This window comes from Balaenoptera ricei, chromosome 5 (genome assembly GCF_028023285.1).
Source record: "Balaenoptera ricei isolate mBalRic1 chromosome 5, mBalRic1.hap2, whole genome shotgun sequence".
NCBI classification, from domain to species: Eukaryota; Metazoa; Chordata; class Mammalia; order Artiodactyla; family Balaenopteridae; genus Balaenoptera; species Balaenoptera ricei.
The window spans coordinates 112,936,395-112,955,253 of record NC_082643.1 but is presented as its reverse complement, the minus strand read 5'-3'; the positions used below and the strand labels follow the sequence as shown (position 1 = coordinate 112,955,253).

Sequence of the window (18,859 nt, the reverse complement as noted above, 5' to 3'; positions counted from 1 at the left end):
AGTCTACAGACCCCAGAGTCCGGTCTCCTGATTTCTGCATGATTCCTTCCCCGAATTACCTCTACTTATAAAAGCCACACTTGAGAATCCTGGAGTGGCATCTAGTTTACTTTGGCCCGAATCCGCTATACAAACAAAGAGCGTTTTAAAATATTGTAAATTCTTACAAATCCTATGAAGTAACTCGTACTGGAGAAAGGACTACTAGGGAAACAGGAACACACAACAGCCTGCACCTTTGAGGGCGTGAGGAGGAGCAAACGCTTGGGGCGGGGCTTGAGCGTGGAGCTCGCCGCAGGTGATCTGCAGTTGCCTGGAGCCTCCCACCCCGGGACCGCCGCTCGTGCTCGGGGTAGAATCTGACGTCTCCCCACGGCAGGGTTCGGCTCTCCAAGGCGCCAGGCGGACGAGACCGCGTCCCCTGCTCTGCCTGGGCGCTCTTGCCTCGGCGAACTCCGCGTGAGGGAAAGGGGCCTTAACTCTGCGGGGGGCACTGCCACCACCGACCCCGTCCCACCCTCCAGCAGGCGACGGGCAGGGAGCGCGGGCGCCGGGGGGGCGGGCGGGGGCGGGGGGAGGAAGGGGCGGGGGCTGCAGTCCGGCGGCAGGAAGCGGAGGCCGCCTGGGCATCGGTGCTGCGCGCTCGGCCGCGATGAGCTCGGCGCCGGGGCTCCGCGGGGCTCGCGGTGCAGGTAGGCTGCGGGTGCCGAGGGGGCGCGCAGGCGGGGGCGGGGACGCGGGCTCCTCTGGCTTTGTTCGGCGGCCAGAAGAAGTTGAGGGTCTTGGAGCGAAGCGCTCAGGTCCGGTGGGCGCAGCTTAGCTTCTGGGCTCAGAAAAACAACTCGGGAACCTCGCCGCCGCCTCCTTGCGGTCCCTGGTGGCGGCGCCGAGCGCTGGGGCGTGCCCTGGCCGCTTTTGTCCTCCGGGCGCTGATCTCTTTCTAGCCGTCGGGGCTATTTAAACTTTAACTGCGCCTGGTCATAAGAAAGTTAACTTTTGGAGGTTGGATCTTGTTTTGTTTTCTCACTTCTCAGTCAAAAGAAGTGGTTGCCTGCAGTAACAATGGAGCGTGACCGGCCCGAGGCAGTGCCCGGGCGGAGAGACCTCCGGGCTTGCCCGCTCTGAACCTGGAGACGAAAGCCAGGCGTCGGCGGCTGCACAGCCCCCATGGCTCTCCTGCCTCCAGGAAACCTGCAGTTGTTCGTGAATTTAGGTTAAAGCCACAGTAACTATTCTCTACAAAATGATCAACTGCTAAACGCATGCTTTAGAACGTTCTTCCCTGTCACTTATTAATTATTTTACTGATAAGGTTTAGAAATTCTGGCCATAGTAAAAAGAAAAAAAGTGGGGGGTGGTTTGAAGCGCTGGCAGTCAGTCGATGCAGAGCGCCTTTATTTCAGAGCTTTTTATTCTTCGCTGCACAAAACAAGCCTTTTGCCCCAGAGGCAAGTTGTAAAAGTCACCATGGTTGTTCAGGAGGAAGTGGCATTACCCTGATGGACAGTGCGAGGTCCAGTGGCCATTTCCCTTTTGGAACCAGTGGTGAGGGGTGGGAAGCTGGGGCAGGGGTCCAGGATGCTTGAGGGACCGCTAGTCACCGCATGTCGCCCACCGTTCTTTTTATGGCTTCCTTCCTTTTCCTACTTGCTCCCTTTTCAATCTCCACCCCACCCCTTTTCCAGTGTGTTCCAGGCCTGACATGAGTCACTCAAAGTAGGATTAATAAACCAATTGTTGATAGGGAATATGGGTAGATTTGCATAGGTACTGCAGTGAATGAAGATGACAACAGTAGATGCTGAAGAAGTTGGGAGAAATGAACACTTAGTTTAGAAAAGTTTTTGGTCTCTCTCTGGTGGGAGCGGTTTTAACATGGGCGTGTAGGGACTTTGGAATCTACAGGCAGAACCGGGTCTTCAGTACCAACTCCAGGGCACTGACCTTGGACAAATCTCTTGCACTTTCTCTGTCTCACAGGGCCTGTGGAGCAGAGTGAGATAAAGTTATCTAAAGTGCCACACCATCAACAAATGGTAGCTGGAGGCATTGACAGATTAAGGTGTGGAGGAAAAAGGAATGATTGGTTTTGTAAAAATTAAACTTGTTTAAGGAGCAAAGAGGTCATGGTTGCATTATGGTGGAGAGGAAAATTGCTTAAATCAGAGACAAGGAGAAGGGAGAAGAGGTCAAGAGTCAGGTTTAGTGTCGGACCCATTTTTGATGAATAGATTGCAGATGAACAGGAATTTGTAAATCTGTTATATAGGGTATCTCCCTCATTAAGATTTATTTTCTCCATGTCAACAAAGCCAGTTTGTATTCATGCAGTACGATGATACTTGTTAAAGCGCACCCTTCCTGAAAGCTGGTCTGCTGGGTACATACAGTTTAAAGTGACTGCGACAGAGTCGCATTGTATGTTCTCTGGAAGCAGGGTAAAATTGATCAACTCCAAGAAAAGTATTGGAACCTCGGTTCTAATGTCTGTCTTCATAGCTTTCTGTTCTGATTCAACAAACCGCTAGAACAGAGTGGCAGCTGGACTTGGTCGGTAATTGGTATTGCAGGATACAGGGTGCCTGTTTATAGCAGAGTGAAGGTTAGAGCCTGTGAGGATCAGAACTAAAGTTTTCACAGCCCAGTGTCTTTCTACATCTATCATGTTAACAGTGACAACAAAAAAAACTTTAAAAAATGCCTCACTGAGATTGTCCTATCTGTTAACTTTGAAACTGAATGCCATTTTAAACAAATTAATCTTGAGCTATTTAAAACTGGCCATCTTTCCTAAGTCTGTAAGCTGAGGGCAGTATTTGAGATGACCCAAATGCACAGCATAAATTACATCCAGCCCAGGAGAATTGTGAAGCTCCTTCCTCAGACTGTGAAAAAGGAACTTGAAAGACCCAGTCGAGTGTACCTCTCCCGTGCTTTCACCCTCAAGGACTTCAGTGAGTTTGGTGACCGGCCAGTTGGCACAGCTTCCGCCAGGGACACTTCAAGCTGCCTCAGGCTCACTAGACAACAAGGTGCAAAAGCTGGGAGAGGTGAAATGCTGGGTCTGCTACTACTCTGGGCATCACAGAAGAGACTCAGGTGCTCTCCAGCCTGTGCAGGTTCTTGGCGGGTGAAGGAGGTGATTGGCTTTCAGATATGGATTTAATGTGTTTAGTTTGAGTGGGTCTATTTCTTTATTGTATAATTGGTTTAATGATCAGGACGTGAGGTTATTCAAAGGATCCCGGAACAAAAGCTTTTGAAAATGGAAGGAGAGAAAACCCTGCACTGCTCTGGTAGAGCAGGAAGTAACCCCGGTAGACAGGGTGTGGAGCTCTTCAGGGAAGAGCAATTGTGGGGTAGGAGGAATCCCAGTTAGAACAGTGTGTGAGTTGGAAGTAGCCCCAATAGAGCCTTGTCAGAAGTGGGACGTGTCCAGGGGGAGCAGCGTGTGGACTAGAAAGTATCCTGATGCATCAGTGTGTTGTAGGAAGTACTCTGGGCGGAGGAGTTTACGCGCTAGAAGAGCAGTGTGTTCAGAAGGGCAGAATGCCTGAGGAGCGGGGCGTCTTAGTAGGAAGCATCCCCCACAGAGCCACGTGGAGTAGGAAGCATCCCCCACAGAGCCGCGTGGAGTAGGAAGTATCCCCCGTAGAGGAACAGCATGTGGAGTAGGAAGCATCCCCCACAGAGCCGCGTGGAGTAGGAAGCATCCCCTGTAGAGGAACAGCGTGTGGGGTAGGAAGCATCCCCCGTAGAGGAACAGCGTGTGGAGTAGGAAGTATCCCCCGTAGAGGAACAGCGTGTGGAGTAGGAAGTATCCCCCGTAGAGGAACAGCGTGTGGGGTAGGAAGCATCCCCCGCAGAGGAACAGCGTGTGGGGTAGGAAGTATCCCCCGTAGAGGAACAGCGTGTGGAGTAGGAAGTATCCCCCGTAGAGGAACAGCGTGTGGAGTAGGAAGTATCCCCCGTAGAGGAACAGCGTGTGGAGTAGGAAGTATCCCCCGTAGAGGAACAGCGTGTGGAGTAGGAAGTATCCCCCGTAGAGGACCAGCGTGTGGGGTAGGAAGTATCCCCCGTAGAGGAACAGCGTGTGGGGTAGGAAGTATCCCCCGTAGAGGAACAGCGCGTGGAGTAGGAAGTATCCCCCGTAGAGGAACAGCGTGTGGGGTAGGAAGTATCCCCCGTAGAGGAACAGCGTGTGGGGTAGGAAGCATCCCCCGCAGAGGAACAGCGTGTGGAGTAGGAAGTATCCCCCGTAGAGGAACAGCGTGTGGAGTAGGAAGCATCCCCCACAGAGCCGCGTGGAGTAGGAAGTATCCCCCATAGAGGAACAGCGTGTGGAGTAGGAAGCATCCCCCACAGAGCCACGTGGAGTAGGAAGTATCCCCGTAGAGGAACAGCGTGTGGAGTAGGAAGCATCCCCTGTAGAGGAACAGCGTGTGGAGTAGGAAGCATCCCCCGTAGAGGAACAGCGTGTGGAGTAGGAAGTATCCCCCGTAGAGGAACAGCGTGTGGAGTAGGAAGCATCCCCCGCAGAGGAACAGCGTGTGGAGTAGGAAGTATCCCCCGTAGAGGAACAGCGTGTGGAGTAGGAAGCATCCCCCACAGAGCCGCATGGAGTAGGAAGTATCCCTCACAGAGCCGCATGGAGTAGGAAGTATCCCCCGTAGAGGAACAGCGTGTGGAGTAGGAAGTATCCCCCGTAGAGGAACAGCGCGTGGAGTAGGAAGTATCCCCCGTAGAGGAACAGCGTGTGGAGTAGGAAGTATCCCCCGTAGAGGAACAGCGCGTGGAGTAGGAAGTATCCCCCGTAGAGGAACAGCGTGTGGAGTAGGAAGCATCCCCTGTAGAGGAACAGCGCGTGGAGTAGGAAGCATCCCCCGTAGAGGAACAGCGTGTGGAGTAGGAAGTATCCCCCGTAGAGGAACAGCGTGTGGAGTAGGAAGCATCCCCCACAGAGCCGCATGGAGTAGGAAGTATCCCTCACAGAGCCGCATGGAGTAGGAAGTATCCCCCGTAGAGGAACAGCGTGTGGGGTAGGAAGTATCCCCTGTAGAGGAACAGCGCGTGGAGTAGGAAGTATCCCCCGTAGAGGAACAGCGTGTGCAGTAGGAAGTATCCCCCGTAGAGGAACAGCGTGTGGAGTAGGAAGTATCCCCCGTAGAGGAACAGCGTGTGCAGTAGGAAGTATCCCGGGTATGGCTGCTTGTGGAGTGGGAAGAGGAGGATGTGTGTGCAGTGGAGCAGCGCGTGGGGTAGCAAGTGTGCTGGCTGAGCACTGAGTGCAGTAGGGAGGTGGCCCGGGGTACAGCGCTGTTGAGGAGGAGGTATCCGGGTGAAGAGGTCTCTGTTAAGGAACTCTCCTCCGGCGGAGCACTGTCGTAGGAAGAAGTGTGTCACACAGAGCAGTGTGTGCAGTAGCGTTCTGCACGTAGAACACTGTGGCGTAGGAAGATCCCAGGTAGAGCAGCGTGGAGTAGGAAATCTCTCCTGTAGTGCAGTGTGTGGAGTAGGAAAGGCAGGATGTGTCCTCGGCTGAGCAGCGAGTGGAACCGGAAGTATGGCCGGTGGAAAGTGTGCGGAGAAGGAAGTAGCCTCCATAGAGCAGTGTGTGGAGTAGGGAGAGTTCTGGGTGGAGTAATTGGTAGAGTAGGAGGAGTAGGACATGTCCCGGGGAGTGACCTGGTAAAGCAGTGTGTGGAGCAGGACGTGTCCCGGGGAGGGCAGGGTGTGGGTGCTACCAGGTACCCTTGGTAGATCAGTGTGTGAAGTAGGAAGTGTCCAGGATAGAGCGTGCTGTGGAATAGGATGTGTCCTGGGTAGGGCAGTATGTGGATTCGAAGTATCCGTAGCAGAGCAGTGTGTGGACTAGGAAGTATCCCGGTTTATCATTGTGTGGAGTAGGAAGTATTCCGAGTAGAGCAGTTTCTGTATCCCGGGTAGAACACCGTGTGGCGTAGGAAGTAACCCCGGTGGAACGGAGTGTGTAGGAGGAGGTACCCTGGGCATAACTGTGGAATCGGAAGTATCCCCCGGAGAGCCGTGTGCTCACTGGGTCAGCATCCCAAGTAGGGGAGTGTCTTATTAGGAAGCATCAGCTGTACGGCAGTGTGTGGGGTAGGACGTGTCCCCAGTAGAGCAGTGTGTGGAGGAGGAAGTGCCCTGGTAGTAGAGTAGGGCTGGAGGTTTCATGGTAGACTAGTGTGTGGTATAGGAAGTATTCTGGGTAGAGGAGTTTGTGGATCCCTGGAGAGCGCTGTGCATGGTAGGAAGTATCCTCAGTGTCGAGTGTGCAGAGCAGAAAGTGTTCTAGTAGAAAAGTGTGTGGAGTAAGTACTGTCCCTGGGAGGACAGTGTGTACAGCAGGAAGTATCCCCAGCATCAGTGCGTGGGGGAGGAAGTGTTCTGGTGGAACAGTGAATGAGCTACCACGTAACCTTAGTAGAGCCGTGGGTGGAGTCGGTGGGATCCCTTTTAGAACATCGCGTGGAGTAGGAAATCCCCCAGTAGAGCAGCTGTCCAGTAGGGAAGTCCCCCTGGATAGAGGAGTGCTTGGTAGGAAGTATTCCCAGTAAAGCAGGGTGTGGAATATGAAGTATCCACCTTAGAGCAGGATGTGGAGTAGCACGGAAACTTTGGGAGAGTGGGGAGGATGCATTAGAGGCTGCTTTTGACTCCTAATCTTTGGTGTGAGTAAAAATCACCTTGTAAATATGCAGATCCTGGGAAAGATCCTTTCCCAGGATTCTTTTTTTTTTTTTTAATAAATTTATTTATTTTATTTTTGGCTGCATTGGGTCTTCGTTCCTGCGCGCGGGCTTTCTCTAGTTGTGGCGAGCGGGGGGCTACTCTTCGTTGCGGTGCGCGGGCTTCTCATCACGGTGGCTTCTGTTGTTGTGGAGCACGGGCTCTAGGCGCCTGGGCTTCAGTAGTTGTGGCTCGCAGGCTCTAGAGCGCAGGCTCAATAGTTGTGGCGCATGGGCTTAGTTGCTCCACGGCATGTGGGATCTTCCCGGACCAGGGACCGAACCCTTGTCCCCTGCATTGGCAGGTGGATTCTTAACCACTGCGCCACCAGGGAAGCCCTTTCCCAGGATTCTGATTCTGTAAGTCAGGGTTAGGATCCAGGAATCTGCATTTTATCACCCAGGCCAGGAAATGATGCAAGAAAAACTGGGGTGTATGGCACAGGGGAAGGGGAAGGCCACCGTGGGGTCTTGGCTGGAATGCTGGGTGCATTACAGGAGGAACAGCCTGAGAGTGACTAGTAAAGGGCCCTGGAGTTGAATTCCCCATCTCACCTCATCCTCCCTCCCTGGGTGGATTTTTGTCAGTGAGGAGACGTGAGGTTAGAACAATCAGGCGTCAGGGAGAGACTCCAAGGAGAGACTCCAAGGAGAGAGGGGGACCCCACCCTCTTGACTAGGAGATGATGGGTAGGAGTCTACCCTTGGGGTCTGTTGCGCTTCCTTCAAAGACCTCAGCTGAGAGGTGCATCTTGCTATACTGTTGATATTGTATTACCTTCTCTCCCCTCCCCTCTTAAGCTCAAGTTTATCAGGTAAAAACAGATTTATGAGCGTATGGGCCCTTCTTGTAGAAGATGCTAGACTGACTGTGCTGTCCAGTACAGAAGCCACTGGCCACACGTTTAAATTAATTTAATTAACTGAGTTCCTCAGTTACACTAGCCACATCTCAAGTGCTCAAGACCACATGTGGCCAGTGGCTGCCCTATGGGACAGCTCTGGTGTAGGGAATTCTGTCATTGCAGAGAGCTCTGTTGCACAGCCTGTTCCCGGGAGTAGAGAGGGATTCAGTGAGAGGCTGTCTCGGGGGTGGGGAAGTCTGTTCGTGGGTCAGGAGCAGAGGGTCCTGATTATAGGGTCGTAAGTGCACATGTGTCATTCAGGAGATCAAAGTCTGAGCCTTTGCCCCTTCCCTTCCTCCACCAAACGTCTACCTCTTCCAGGTGGCAGGGTAATCCAGTATTAACCACGCTCTGTTCAGTTCTCTTGCTTGACTTAATCCTGTCTCTGTTTCAGAGAATATTTGCAAAAACATTTTCTGCAAAATCAAGCAATTTCGTATTTCATTTGAGCTGCATAATCACAGAACTACTACATTTGTTACTTTAGACATATTTTGCAATGAATGTGTTTGAGTAATATTTTCTCCATTTTTATTTTTTTAATTTTCTCCATTTCTAATCTGTTTTATTTTGCACGTAAGAGTTGAGGGTGAGAAAAAATTGAGCTGTTAATTTATAGTTATTTGTTTTTTTTAACATCTTTATTGGAGTATAATTGCTTTACAATGGTGTGTTAGTTTCTGCTGTATAACAAAGTGAATCGGCTATACATATACATATGTCCCCATATCCCCTCCCTCTTGCGTCTCCCTCCCTCCCACCCTCCCTATCCCACCCCTCTAGGTGGTCACAGAGCACTGAGCTGATCTCCCTGTGCTATGCGGCTGCTTCCCACTAGCTATCTGTTTTACATTTGGTAGTATATGTAAGTCCATGCCACTCTAATTTGTTTATTATTAATAGCACTTTCCCTTCCTTCTCCCTTACTCCTTCTCACATACTTTGACCTTTAAACTAACCAAGACAGAAGGGGCTTAAGAGTATAGGAGTCAAGGCAGCTGGGAGTTCCTGATGTGTTTTATGACCATTAGTCAAAAAGTATATTAACAAAACCCAACTTTTTTTTAATAGGTGAACAAAACATGACAGAAACAGATGCCTTCCCTATGAGGTAAAAATGTGCTCTTTACCAGTAAAGCTCTTTTCCTTTGGTGATCATGATCAGCCTACAGAAATCAAAGCAAGAAAGGGACCTGGGAGCTAGAGAGCAGAACTGAGAATGTCAGGTTTTTTAACATTTGGAAGGTTGGTTTGTAGATGTGCAGGTTAGTGTAGATGTGCCGCCCCTGGCTGTGAAGGGACCTAGACTGAGGTTCAAAATACTGAACAATTGGGACGGCATGGGCCCTGGGGCTAGGCCTGGGCCAGGCCGTTGTCCTTGGTCGCTGACTCCTGGAGACCTGGGGGGAAGACACCCATGCAGAGGGCTTGGGGTGGGCGTAGGGGTGCTCAGGATGGCTGCCGTTACCTGTTGGTACAGAAATATTGGGTGGGCCAAAAAGCTTGTTCGCTTTTTTCCGTTCGATGGCTCTAGTAGCACTTAGTTGTCTTTAACTTCATTCAAAACAATTTTGTTAGACTGTATTGTGACAGCTGTCATATCAGCATGCATTTGAAAAAAAAACTTATCAAAATTGAATTTTTGTGTAGCCATTTTAATATTGAAGATGGAAGGAAAAAAGCAACATTTCCAACATATTATGCTTTATTATTTCAAGAAAGGTAAAAATGCAACCGAAACACAAAAAAAGATTTGTGGAGAAGGTGCTGTGACTGACTGAACGTGTCAGAAGTGGTTTGCGATGTTTCGTGCTGGAGATTGCTCGCCGGACGATGCTCCACAGTCGGGTAGACCAGTTGAAGTTGATAGCGATCAAATCGAGACATTGAGGACAGTCAACGTTATACCACTCAGGAGATAGCTGACATACTCAAAATACCCAAATCAAGCACTGAAAATCATCTGCACCAGCTTGGTTATGTCAGTCACTTTGATGTTTGGGTTCCACATAAGTTAAGTGAAAAAAACCTTCTTGACCGTATTTCCACATGCGATTCTTTATGTAATGAAAACGTTCCATTTTTAAAACAAATTGTGATGGGCGATGAAAAGTGGATACTGTGCAATAATGTGGAACGGAAGAGATCGTGGGGCAAGCGAAATGAGCCACCATCAACCACACCAAAGGCCAGTCTTCATCCAAAGAAGGTGATGTTGTGTACATGGTGGGATTGGAAGGGAGTTCTGTATTATGAGCTCCTTCCGGAAAACCAAACGATTCATTCCAACAAGTACTGCTCCCAATTAGACCAACTGAAAGCAGCACTGGATGAAAGCGTCCAGAATTAGTCAACAGAAAATGCATAATCTTCCATCAGGATAATGCAAGACTGCATGTTCCTCTGATGACCAGGCAAATACTGTTACAGCTTGGCTGGGAAGTTCTGATTCATCTGCTGTATTCACCAGACATTGCATCTTCAGATCTCCATTTATTTCAGTCTTTACAAAATTCTCTTAATGGAAAAAATTTCAATCCCCTGGAAGACTGTAAAAGGCAACTGGAACAGTTCTTTGCTCAAAAAGAGAAAAAGTTTTGAGAAGATGGAATTGAAGTTGCCTGAATAATGGCAGAAGGTAGTGCAACAAAACGGTGAATATGTTGTTCAATAAAGTTCTTGGTGAAGATGGAAAATGTGTCTGTCTTTTACTTAAATTCCGAAGGAACTTTTTGGCCCACCCAATATTTCAGGACTTCCCTTGCCAGTGTGGCTGGGAGGCTTCCCTGGGGCACTCCAGTGGTCGGTCCACCTGGCAGAGGAGGAGGACGCAGCAGACCTCTATCTGCTCTATATGTTGACCTTGGGCTTGGAGGAGCTCATTATTTAATATGACTTAAGTGATTGTTTTTAAAACTTTTCATAAACAGAGAAGTGTTTGATCCGGCAGAAACGTACAAAATGGACCACAAGAGGAGAGGAATTGCTTTAATCTTCAATCATGAGAGGTTCTTCTGGCACTTAACCCTACCAGACAGGCAGGGCACCAGCGCCGACAGAGACAGTCTTAAGCGCAGGTAGTATGGTTTGATCTACATGTCAAGATGGTGAGGTATTTAAGTGATAACTACTTATCAAAACTTGTCCACACTGATGAAATAACAGACAGAGCAAGAGTATTTGAGGATGAACCTCATTTGGGCACAGCCTCCCTTAAGAACTTGCCTGAATTTCCCCCCTAATCCTGTTCTATTAAATGTTTACATTCTTTGCATTGTTATAAATCTATCTGCATAGTAGATGGCAGTATTCTAACTTATATCAGTTATGAATAAATCCCTTCCTACCGTGGGTTATCAAGGAAAACCATCATTGTCATATTTGATTTTTCTTTCTCCCTAAAGAAAAGTCAATTTATATGTCATAAAAATGTGTATAGATTCCTCAAATAATTAGGGGTATGTGACAGCTTTGAATAGCTCATAAGCTAACATCCAATTTAATTTATCTCCAGGTTTTCAGATCTAGGATTTGAAGTGAAATGCTTTGATGATCTTAAAGCAGAAGAACTACTGCTCAAAATTCACGAGGGTAGGTATCAATAGTTTTCTTATTCATATTCCTCTGATGGGATTGAGTAGTTTTCAATTATCCTATGTGTAAAGACAATTATCCTATGTGTTAATTATTATCCAGATAATTAACTGTATTGTGAAAAAGGCTTGTCAATTAATTTAGCATGGGTTATAGGTTTTGGTTGTGCCTCTCTGATTGTGTTACCTACCAGATTTAGAGACCTTTGCAAAGTATTATGCCTCCAAAGTTACAGTCTATATACCACTAGTTACAGTCTATTACTCTAGAAATGAATGAAATGATCTTTTCATTTGGCAATTAAAAGCCGAAAATGCAAATACTACAGATGCTGGGTAGTCATTTTTTAATTGACTCCTTCCATACCCAAGTTTTTTACTGGCTTCAAAATACTGTTGATTTATATACATTCTCTCTTAATTTCTACATCACTATGCAGTAGTAGGTAAATGAACAACTTACGTTTATAATAATCACTACATGTCATGGATTTTTAAGTAATTTGTCAATGGACTATTATAACATTTACATAATTAAACTTTCTTCCGAGCTCTTTTTTTTTTAAATTGAGGTATAATTGACATATAACATTAGTTTCAGGTATACAGCATAATGATTTGATATTTGCATACAGTGGGAAACGATCACCACAGGAAATCTAGTGACCGTCTGTCACCATACGTACTTACAAAGACTGTCTTTTCTTGTGATGAGGACTTTTGAAGATCTCCTCTCTCGGCAGCTTTCCAGTATGCGATGCCGTATTGTTAACTACAGTCATCATGCTGTCCATTACATCCCTGGGACTTACGTATTTGTGTAACTGGAAGTTAGTACCTTCTGCCCCCTCCCCCATTTTGCCACACACCCCCCATCCCTGCCTCTGCCCCAGCAGCCACCAGTCTGTTCTCTGCATCTTTGAGGTTGGTCGCCTGCTTGCTGGCTGGTGTTTTGGATTCCACATATAGTGAGGCCATGTCTTTTTCTGCCTTCTCTCACCTAGCATAAGGCTCTCAGGATTCAGTCATGTTGTTGCAAATGGCGAGATTTCTTTTCTTAATGGCTGAATGGTAAGCCACTGTATATACACACGTCTTCTTTATCCATTCATCCATTGTTGGACATTTAGGTTGCTTCCATATCTTGGCTGTTGTAATAATTGCTGCAACGAATATGAGGGTTCATATATATCTTTTCAAATGAGCGTTTTTGTTGTCTTCGGATAAATACCCAGAAGTGGAAGTGCGGGATACAGTAGTTCTATTTTTAATTTTTTGAGGAACCTCGTACCAGAGTTCTTCTTTAACCTGTAAATAATTTCAACTGGCTGCTTACCAGGTTTTCTACTTTGCTTGCTCCTCAGCTTTGGAGGACATCACTCTCCCGTCTTAATACTCTTTCGGAAGCTCTGAGCGCCGCGGACATAGAGTGAAGGTGCTGCACTCCTTGGAGGTGCAGCGACACATAGGGAGGTGTTATGTAGTAGTTTTTGGGTCTTTCCAGAAGGTCTCTGCTGATTCAAGGAAACTTATATTGCCAAAATGACTTGGATCTTTTAAGGGTGTTCCCCACAATAATCCCTTTAGGTTTTCCATGTCATTATTCTGTGTTTTAGAAGAGCTAACAAAATCTGTTCAACTCTATTACTTTGAACTGCAATAATTTGGATTTTTTAAAAATCAGATATAGTATGGTATAAATTATTGCTTGATTAAATACTAAAATAAGTTATGTTTCATTACAGACATTTTATATTATAATAATAAATTTCCCCCCTCCCTCAGTTGTATGTATGTAACTTTATTCTAATATTAGTAAATTAAATTTTTAGATGTAGATAATAAGCACCTTATTTTCATTTCTAAATAACTTTTGGGGGCCTTTTTAGCATCAACCGCTAGCCATGCAGACGCCGATTGCTTTTTGTGTGTTTTCCTGAGTCATGGTGAAGGCAACCACATCTATGCATATGATGCGAAGATTGAAATTCAGACACTGACTGGCTTGTTCAAAGGAGACAAGTGTCAGAGCCTGGTTGGAAAACCCAAGATATTTATCATTCAGGTAAGACTGATTATGTTATAGTCTTAGTTATCAAGGCCATGGTTCTGTACATGTGACTAGAAAGGACTAAAGCTGATTTCGGAAGTAACTTTCTCCAGTAATCGGAAAGGCCCTTTTTGAATCCTAGCGGAGTCGCAGTTTGAGCTGTTAGTATCTTTATCACTTGGATTGACATTGGAAATGACTCAAAACAACGAATGTGCTGCTCCCTGGCTCAGCCCAGTGTCAAGGCAGAGCCGCTGGACGAGCATCTGCTGGTGGGCAAGTGCAGTGCAGGGCCACCTGTTCAGACCAGGTTTGGTTTGGGGGCTGGAGAGCATGCTAGCTGGTGGGAAGAATGTGGGCATAAAGACTTCTAGTCCAAGCTTGCCTCGTCCTTTCACATTTTCCCTTAGGCCAAAATGCAGTTACCCACTGCCAAACTGATATTAGGGATAAAAATATTTGGGGGCTTGAATAGCATCATTTGGTACCTCAATAAGGATTCTGAACAAAAAAGAATTCCTCACGTTCCAGGGCTGCAATCCTCTATTTCTATGAACGGCATGGAGGACACAGCCACGTTTCACACCCTGCCGTACCTTGAGGAAGGGAGCAAGGGGGGCTATAAAAAAAAAAAAAAAAAAGTCAAGGATGACTCCCTGGTTTCATGTTTGGACAGCTGCATTGGGGTGTCTGTGGGACATGTCGTTGGAGATTCAGGTCTAGAACTTGAGACAGGCAGCCTGGATTAGAGAAATAAGTTTGGGAGTAATGAGGGGATGGGTGGTACTGGAAGGCATGGGAGTAGATGAGTTTCCCCATGTCAAGTATAGCCTGGAAAACGAGTGTAGAGGGAATTCCGTGGTGGTCCAGAGGTTAGGACTCAGTGCTCTCACTGCCAGGGCCCCGAGTTCAATCCCTGGTCGGGGAACTAAGATCCTGCAAGTCGCGGAGCAACTAAGCCCATGTACCACAACTACTGAGCCTGTGCTCTAGAGCCCGCGAGCCACAACTACTGAGACCACACACCACAACTACTAAAGCCCGCGTGCCTAGAGCCCGTGCTCCGCGGCAAGAGAAGCCACCGCAGTGAGAAGCCCGCGCACCACAACAAAGAGTAGCTCCTGCTCGCCACAACTAGAGAGAAAAGCCCGCCTGCGCACAGCAACGAAGACCCAACGCAGCCAAAAAATAAATAAATATTAAAAAAAAAAAAAAAAAAGACAGGTGACTGCTCGTGAAAAAGGGAGTGGCCAGCACCGTCAGACAGGAGAATTGGAAATAACTCATGGGCCACAAAGAAGGAAAATGTTTTGCCAAGTTATTTCATTTCTCTATGCCTCAGATTCTTCATCTGTGACATAGGGGTAAAAATAGCACTGGCTCATGGGGTGGTTGAGAGGATAAAACGATCTGGCCTAACAAATGAAAAACACTTCGAACAGTGCCTGGCACATGGCAGGCCCCCAGTAAAGGCTGGCTCTTATTCTTACTGCAGTTGATTTGGCAAGTGATGGCATTGAGTTCCATGTGTTCTACATTCCATTTAGGAAGACAGTTGAAAACAAGGTCTGAAAATAAGCCTGGTAATACTATATAAGATCAAAATCTCCCTGTAAAAAATAGGACATTAGGGATCTTCTATTTATATGATAACTCTGAAATCCATCAGAACTGTTTCTTTTAAAGCTTCTATTTCTTCAGCCATTTCAGAATTGATGAATGCATTTATAATACTACAGCGGAATCTCGTTAGAGCACTGTATTAAGTTTACTGGGGCTGCCAGAACAAAGTACAGGCATACCTCACTTTATTGCACTTTGCAGATAGTGCTTTTTTTTTTTTTTTTTTTAAACAAATTGAAGGTTTGTGGCAACCCTGTGTTGATGCCATTTTTCCAACAGCATTTGCTCACTTCGTTTCTGTGTCACATTTTGGTAATTTTCATATTTCAAACTTTTTCATTATTACATTTGTTATGATGATCTGTGATTTTGACATTACTATTGCAAAACGATTATGACTAGCTGAAGATTCAGGTGATGGTTAGCATTTTTTAGCTATAAAGTATTTTTTAATTAAGGTCTGTACTTTTTTTAGACATAATGCTATTGCACACTTAATAGACTACAGTATAGTGTAAACATAACTTTTATATGCACTGGGAAACCAAAAAATTCATGTGACTCACTTTATCGTGATACTCGCTGTGTTGCTGTGGTCTGGAACCGAATCTGCAGTATCTCTGAGGTCTGCCTGTACACAAACTGGGTAGCTTAGGCAAGAAAAATTTATTTTCTTGCGGTTCTGGAGGTTAGGAGTCTGAGATCAAGGTGTCAGCAGGGTTGATTTCTTCTGAGGCCTCTCTCCTTGTCTGGGAGGTGGCTTCTGTTCACATGCTCTTTCCTCTGTGCATGTCTGTGTCCTGGTCTCTCTTTATAAGGATGCCAGTCATAGTGGGTTAGGGCCCACCAGTAGGACCTCATTTTACCTTAATTCTCTCTTTAAAGGCCATATCAGCAAATACAGTCACATTTGAAACACTGGGGGTTATATATGATATATATAAGTCCTTAGTGTATAAATGGGGGGGAGGGACAAAATGCAGCCCATAATAGTTATTTGAGTAGAAATTAATTTTAGCCCTTGTGTGAGTCAGAATTAGTAAGAATTTGAGCCCTCACTTTAAAGTAGGAGCAAAAGGCAGGAGGCACATTAATAGATGTCCTCTCAGGTCATATGGTGTCATTTTGACCCTTAATTTATGGCAGCAGCTTGGCAAGGAAAACCCAATCTGGGAATATATTACCTGATTATATAGAAACACTTAGGCAAATACTATAGCTTTTAAAAGAAAGGGTGACTCTTGGTGCTATGGTGTGGATAATCCATAAGAAACTGTAAAACCGCAGATGCTTTCCCTTTTACAGTGTACCATTCAATCAACATTAACTATAAGAAAACGTAAGTAGGAAAAAAAACCTGTCAGCTTTGGCCTGCTCTAAACCTGAATGCGTTGTTTCTGAAGCGCCTATAAAGTGGCTTCTGTTGATGTTGCAGTGGAGGCGTACTGAATCACAGATTCACTGTGAACATGAAGCATTGGGAAGAATAGGTAAGTAAAGGAGGGGATTTTCCTCCTTGTCTCGTAGGCATGTCGGGGAAACCAGCACGATGTGCCAGTCATCCCTTCGGATGTAGTGGATCATCAGACAAACAAGCTGGATGTCAACCTAACCCAGGTGGATGCAGCCTCGGTTTATACACTTCCTGCTGGAGCAGACTTCCTCATGTGTTACTCTGTGGCAGAAGGTGTGTGGGTGTTTAATACAAATGTGTAATTGGCTTTCTTGGCTAAGTACTCCTGTAAGTTTCACCTTGGCTTGATTTAGTTGAGGTCTTTCTAATGGGGCATGTGATTTGGTCGTGAAGCTCAGAGGCTTAATGGACTTCTTTGTGCCATGTGATCAGAGTGATATCTAAAAGCATAAAATACCTTATAGAAAAATCCTTCCTGAGAACTATGTTAAAGCTACAAGGCTAATTATATTGACTATTAGCAGCAGAATATGTCAATTACTGATGGTGACACTGCTTTTGTGGTAACACTCATGGAAGACGTTGAAAAATATTCTGATGACAGTTGTTCTCTGCTCTTGCAGTAAATAATTTTATGTTTTTCTTTTTTCTAATCTCTTGTCTCAGAAATCATTGCCTGGTTACTGCTATCTTGGGAATTTTTAGGAAATGGAGAAAATTACGTAGCATTAACCCTATTTTTATAGAACTGTATGGAATTAATCTTTTTTCCCACGTGAGAATAGTCAACAGAAAACTTTTAAAACTGTATCATGGCACATCTTAGTCTTCTCCAAGGATTTTTAAGAACTCAGACTTTTTAAAGGTGTTTTTCTGTCACAGTAAGTGACCAGAAAACTTCAGTGGTTCCTCCTATCTATCTTTTTTAGGTTATTACTCTCATCGGGAAACTGTGAATGGCTCATGGTACATTCAAGATCTGTGCGAGATGCTGGGAAAGTTCGGTTCCTCCTTAGAGTTCACAGAACTCCTCACACTGGTGAACAGGAAAGTTTCTCAGCGCCGAGTGGGCATCTGCAGAGACCCAAGTGCAATTGGAAAGAAGCAGGTTCCCTGCTTTGCCTCAATGCTAACTAAAAAGCTGCATTTCTTTCCAAAATCTAAATGATTGATAGGTGCTATTTTGTTTTATGTATCTGTATTTTTATATAAAGAAGTATCTCTAGGTTGAAGCAATTTAAATGGTGCAACAATTTTAAATGTCTTAAGCTTTAATGAGAGAACTTTACAAAAAAATAGCTCATATTGGACATGGTGAAGGGGTTTGATATATGTAGAAATGAAATCCTCAGGGAATTCCTATAAATAAAAATCCACAAGCATTTGTAATACTTGACTTTTGTAGTAAATTGCAAGGTTACTCAAAATATCTGACTGATTTAACTTGTATTTTGTGACTTTATAAAACTTTATAATGTTTTTAAAAGTTTTTGAACCTAATAATTCATTGTTTTCCTTTAATATCTGAAATTCACTCTATTAAATTTTTCTAATTCACATTCTTACTCATTTGTATAATTTATAGATGACTTGTTTTACTTGGTCATATAAATTAATCTACATATGAATTATCACTTTTTATATAGGACTTCTTTAACTCTCACTTTAATAAAAAAAAAATGAGCCTTCAAGAACTATTACATGGCATTCTGAGGAAGAAATATAAAACACAGTTAATTCTTAGTCAGTAGAGGCTACACACTTGCAAAGTTTGATTCTGTCAGTATCTTGCATGTTAATTACTATTCACTGTCCGGCAGTCCCACTCACAGACCATCATCATGTTCATGGAATAATAGATGTTACCTTTTTTTTTGGCTGTGCCACGCGGCATGTGGCATGCAGGATCTTAGTTCCCAGACCAGCAAATGAACCCGTGCCCCCTGCAGTGGAAGTGCGGAGTCTTAACCACTGGACCGCCAGGGAAGTCCCAGATGTTACTTTTAAGATTCAGTTCTTACTAATATGATATGTAAATTTTGAGTAATATGTTTTGTTAATAACCTGCCGGAGGCTGAATATGATTAAAAGTTTGGGCTTTGATAACACACTTGTGAGTTGCTAGTTCAGAACCAGTAGTTTGCCTGTGCTGTTTCAGCTGTAGTTCAAAACACGTGCCAACTATATGCTAAGGTCAGTGGGACATTTATACCTTTTTTTTGTGGTCATGACAGGGACTTCACTGTCAGTTGAACATTGTACCTTTCCTTTAACCCCCGACCCACAGGTGCTGCCGGCTCTTCTTGCAAGAGCAAATGACTACAGAAACTCTCCTCAGTTCCTCCAATGAACACGGGCCTGGCCCTCTAGGCAAAGAATATACAGCTCTGGTTACCTGAGAGAAATTAGCTCACGTTATTAAAAAGCTCAACAAACCCCCCTCACACACACAATTTTTTTTTTCCCTTGAATGTGATCAGTCAGAGGGTTTATCTGAATAAAATCCTCTTGTTCAGATGCAGTGA

The 18,859-nt window shown here is 45.4% G+C and overlaps 1 protein-coding gene across 5 annotated transcripts; it reads left to right on the top strand.

Moving 5' to 3' along the window:
• Positions 1-305: 305 nt before the first annotated feature.
• CASP6 (caspase 6) lies at positions 306-17,893 on the top strand. 5 transcript variants are annotated; one of them, XM_059923417.1, is made up of 8 exons: positions 306-459; positions 1,035-1,213; positions 8,726-8,765; positions 10,585-10,731; positions 11,169-11,245; positions 13,137-13,312; positions 16,448-16,607; positions 17,264-17,893. In XM_059923417.1, the coding sequence occupies exons 2-8, from the start codon at positions 1,168-1,170 to the stop codon at positions 17,500-17,502; spliced, it is 885 nt and encodes a 294-aa protein (XP_059779400.1). In that variant the 5' UTR covers positions 306-459; positions 1,035-1,167; the 3' UTR covers positions 17,503-17,893. The 5 variants fall into 5 exon arrangements, with proteins under 5 accessions (XP_059779400.1, XP_059779404.1, XP_059779403.1 ...); XM_059923421.1 differs by lacking the exon at positions 10,585-10,731; XM_059923420.1 differs by lacking the exon at positions 1,035-1,213 and having other exon boundaries at positions 307-459.
• The last annotated feature ends 966 nt before the right edge of the window (positions 17,894-18,859 follow it).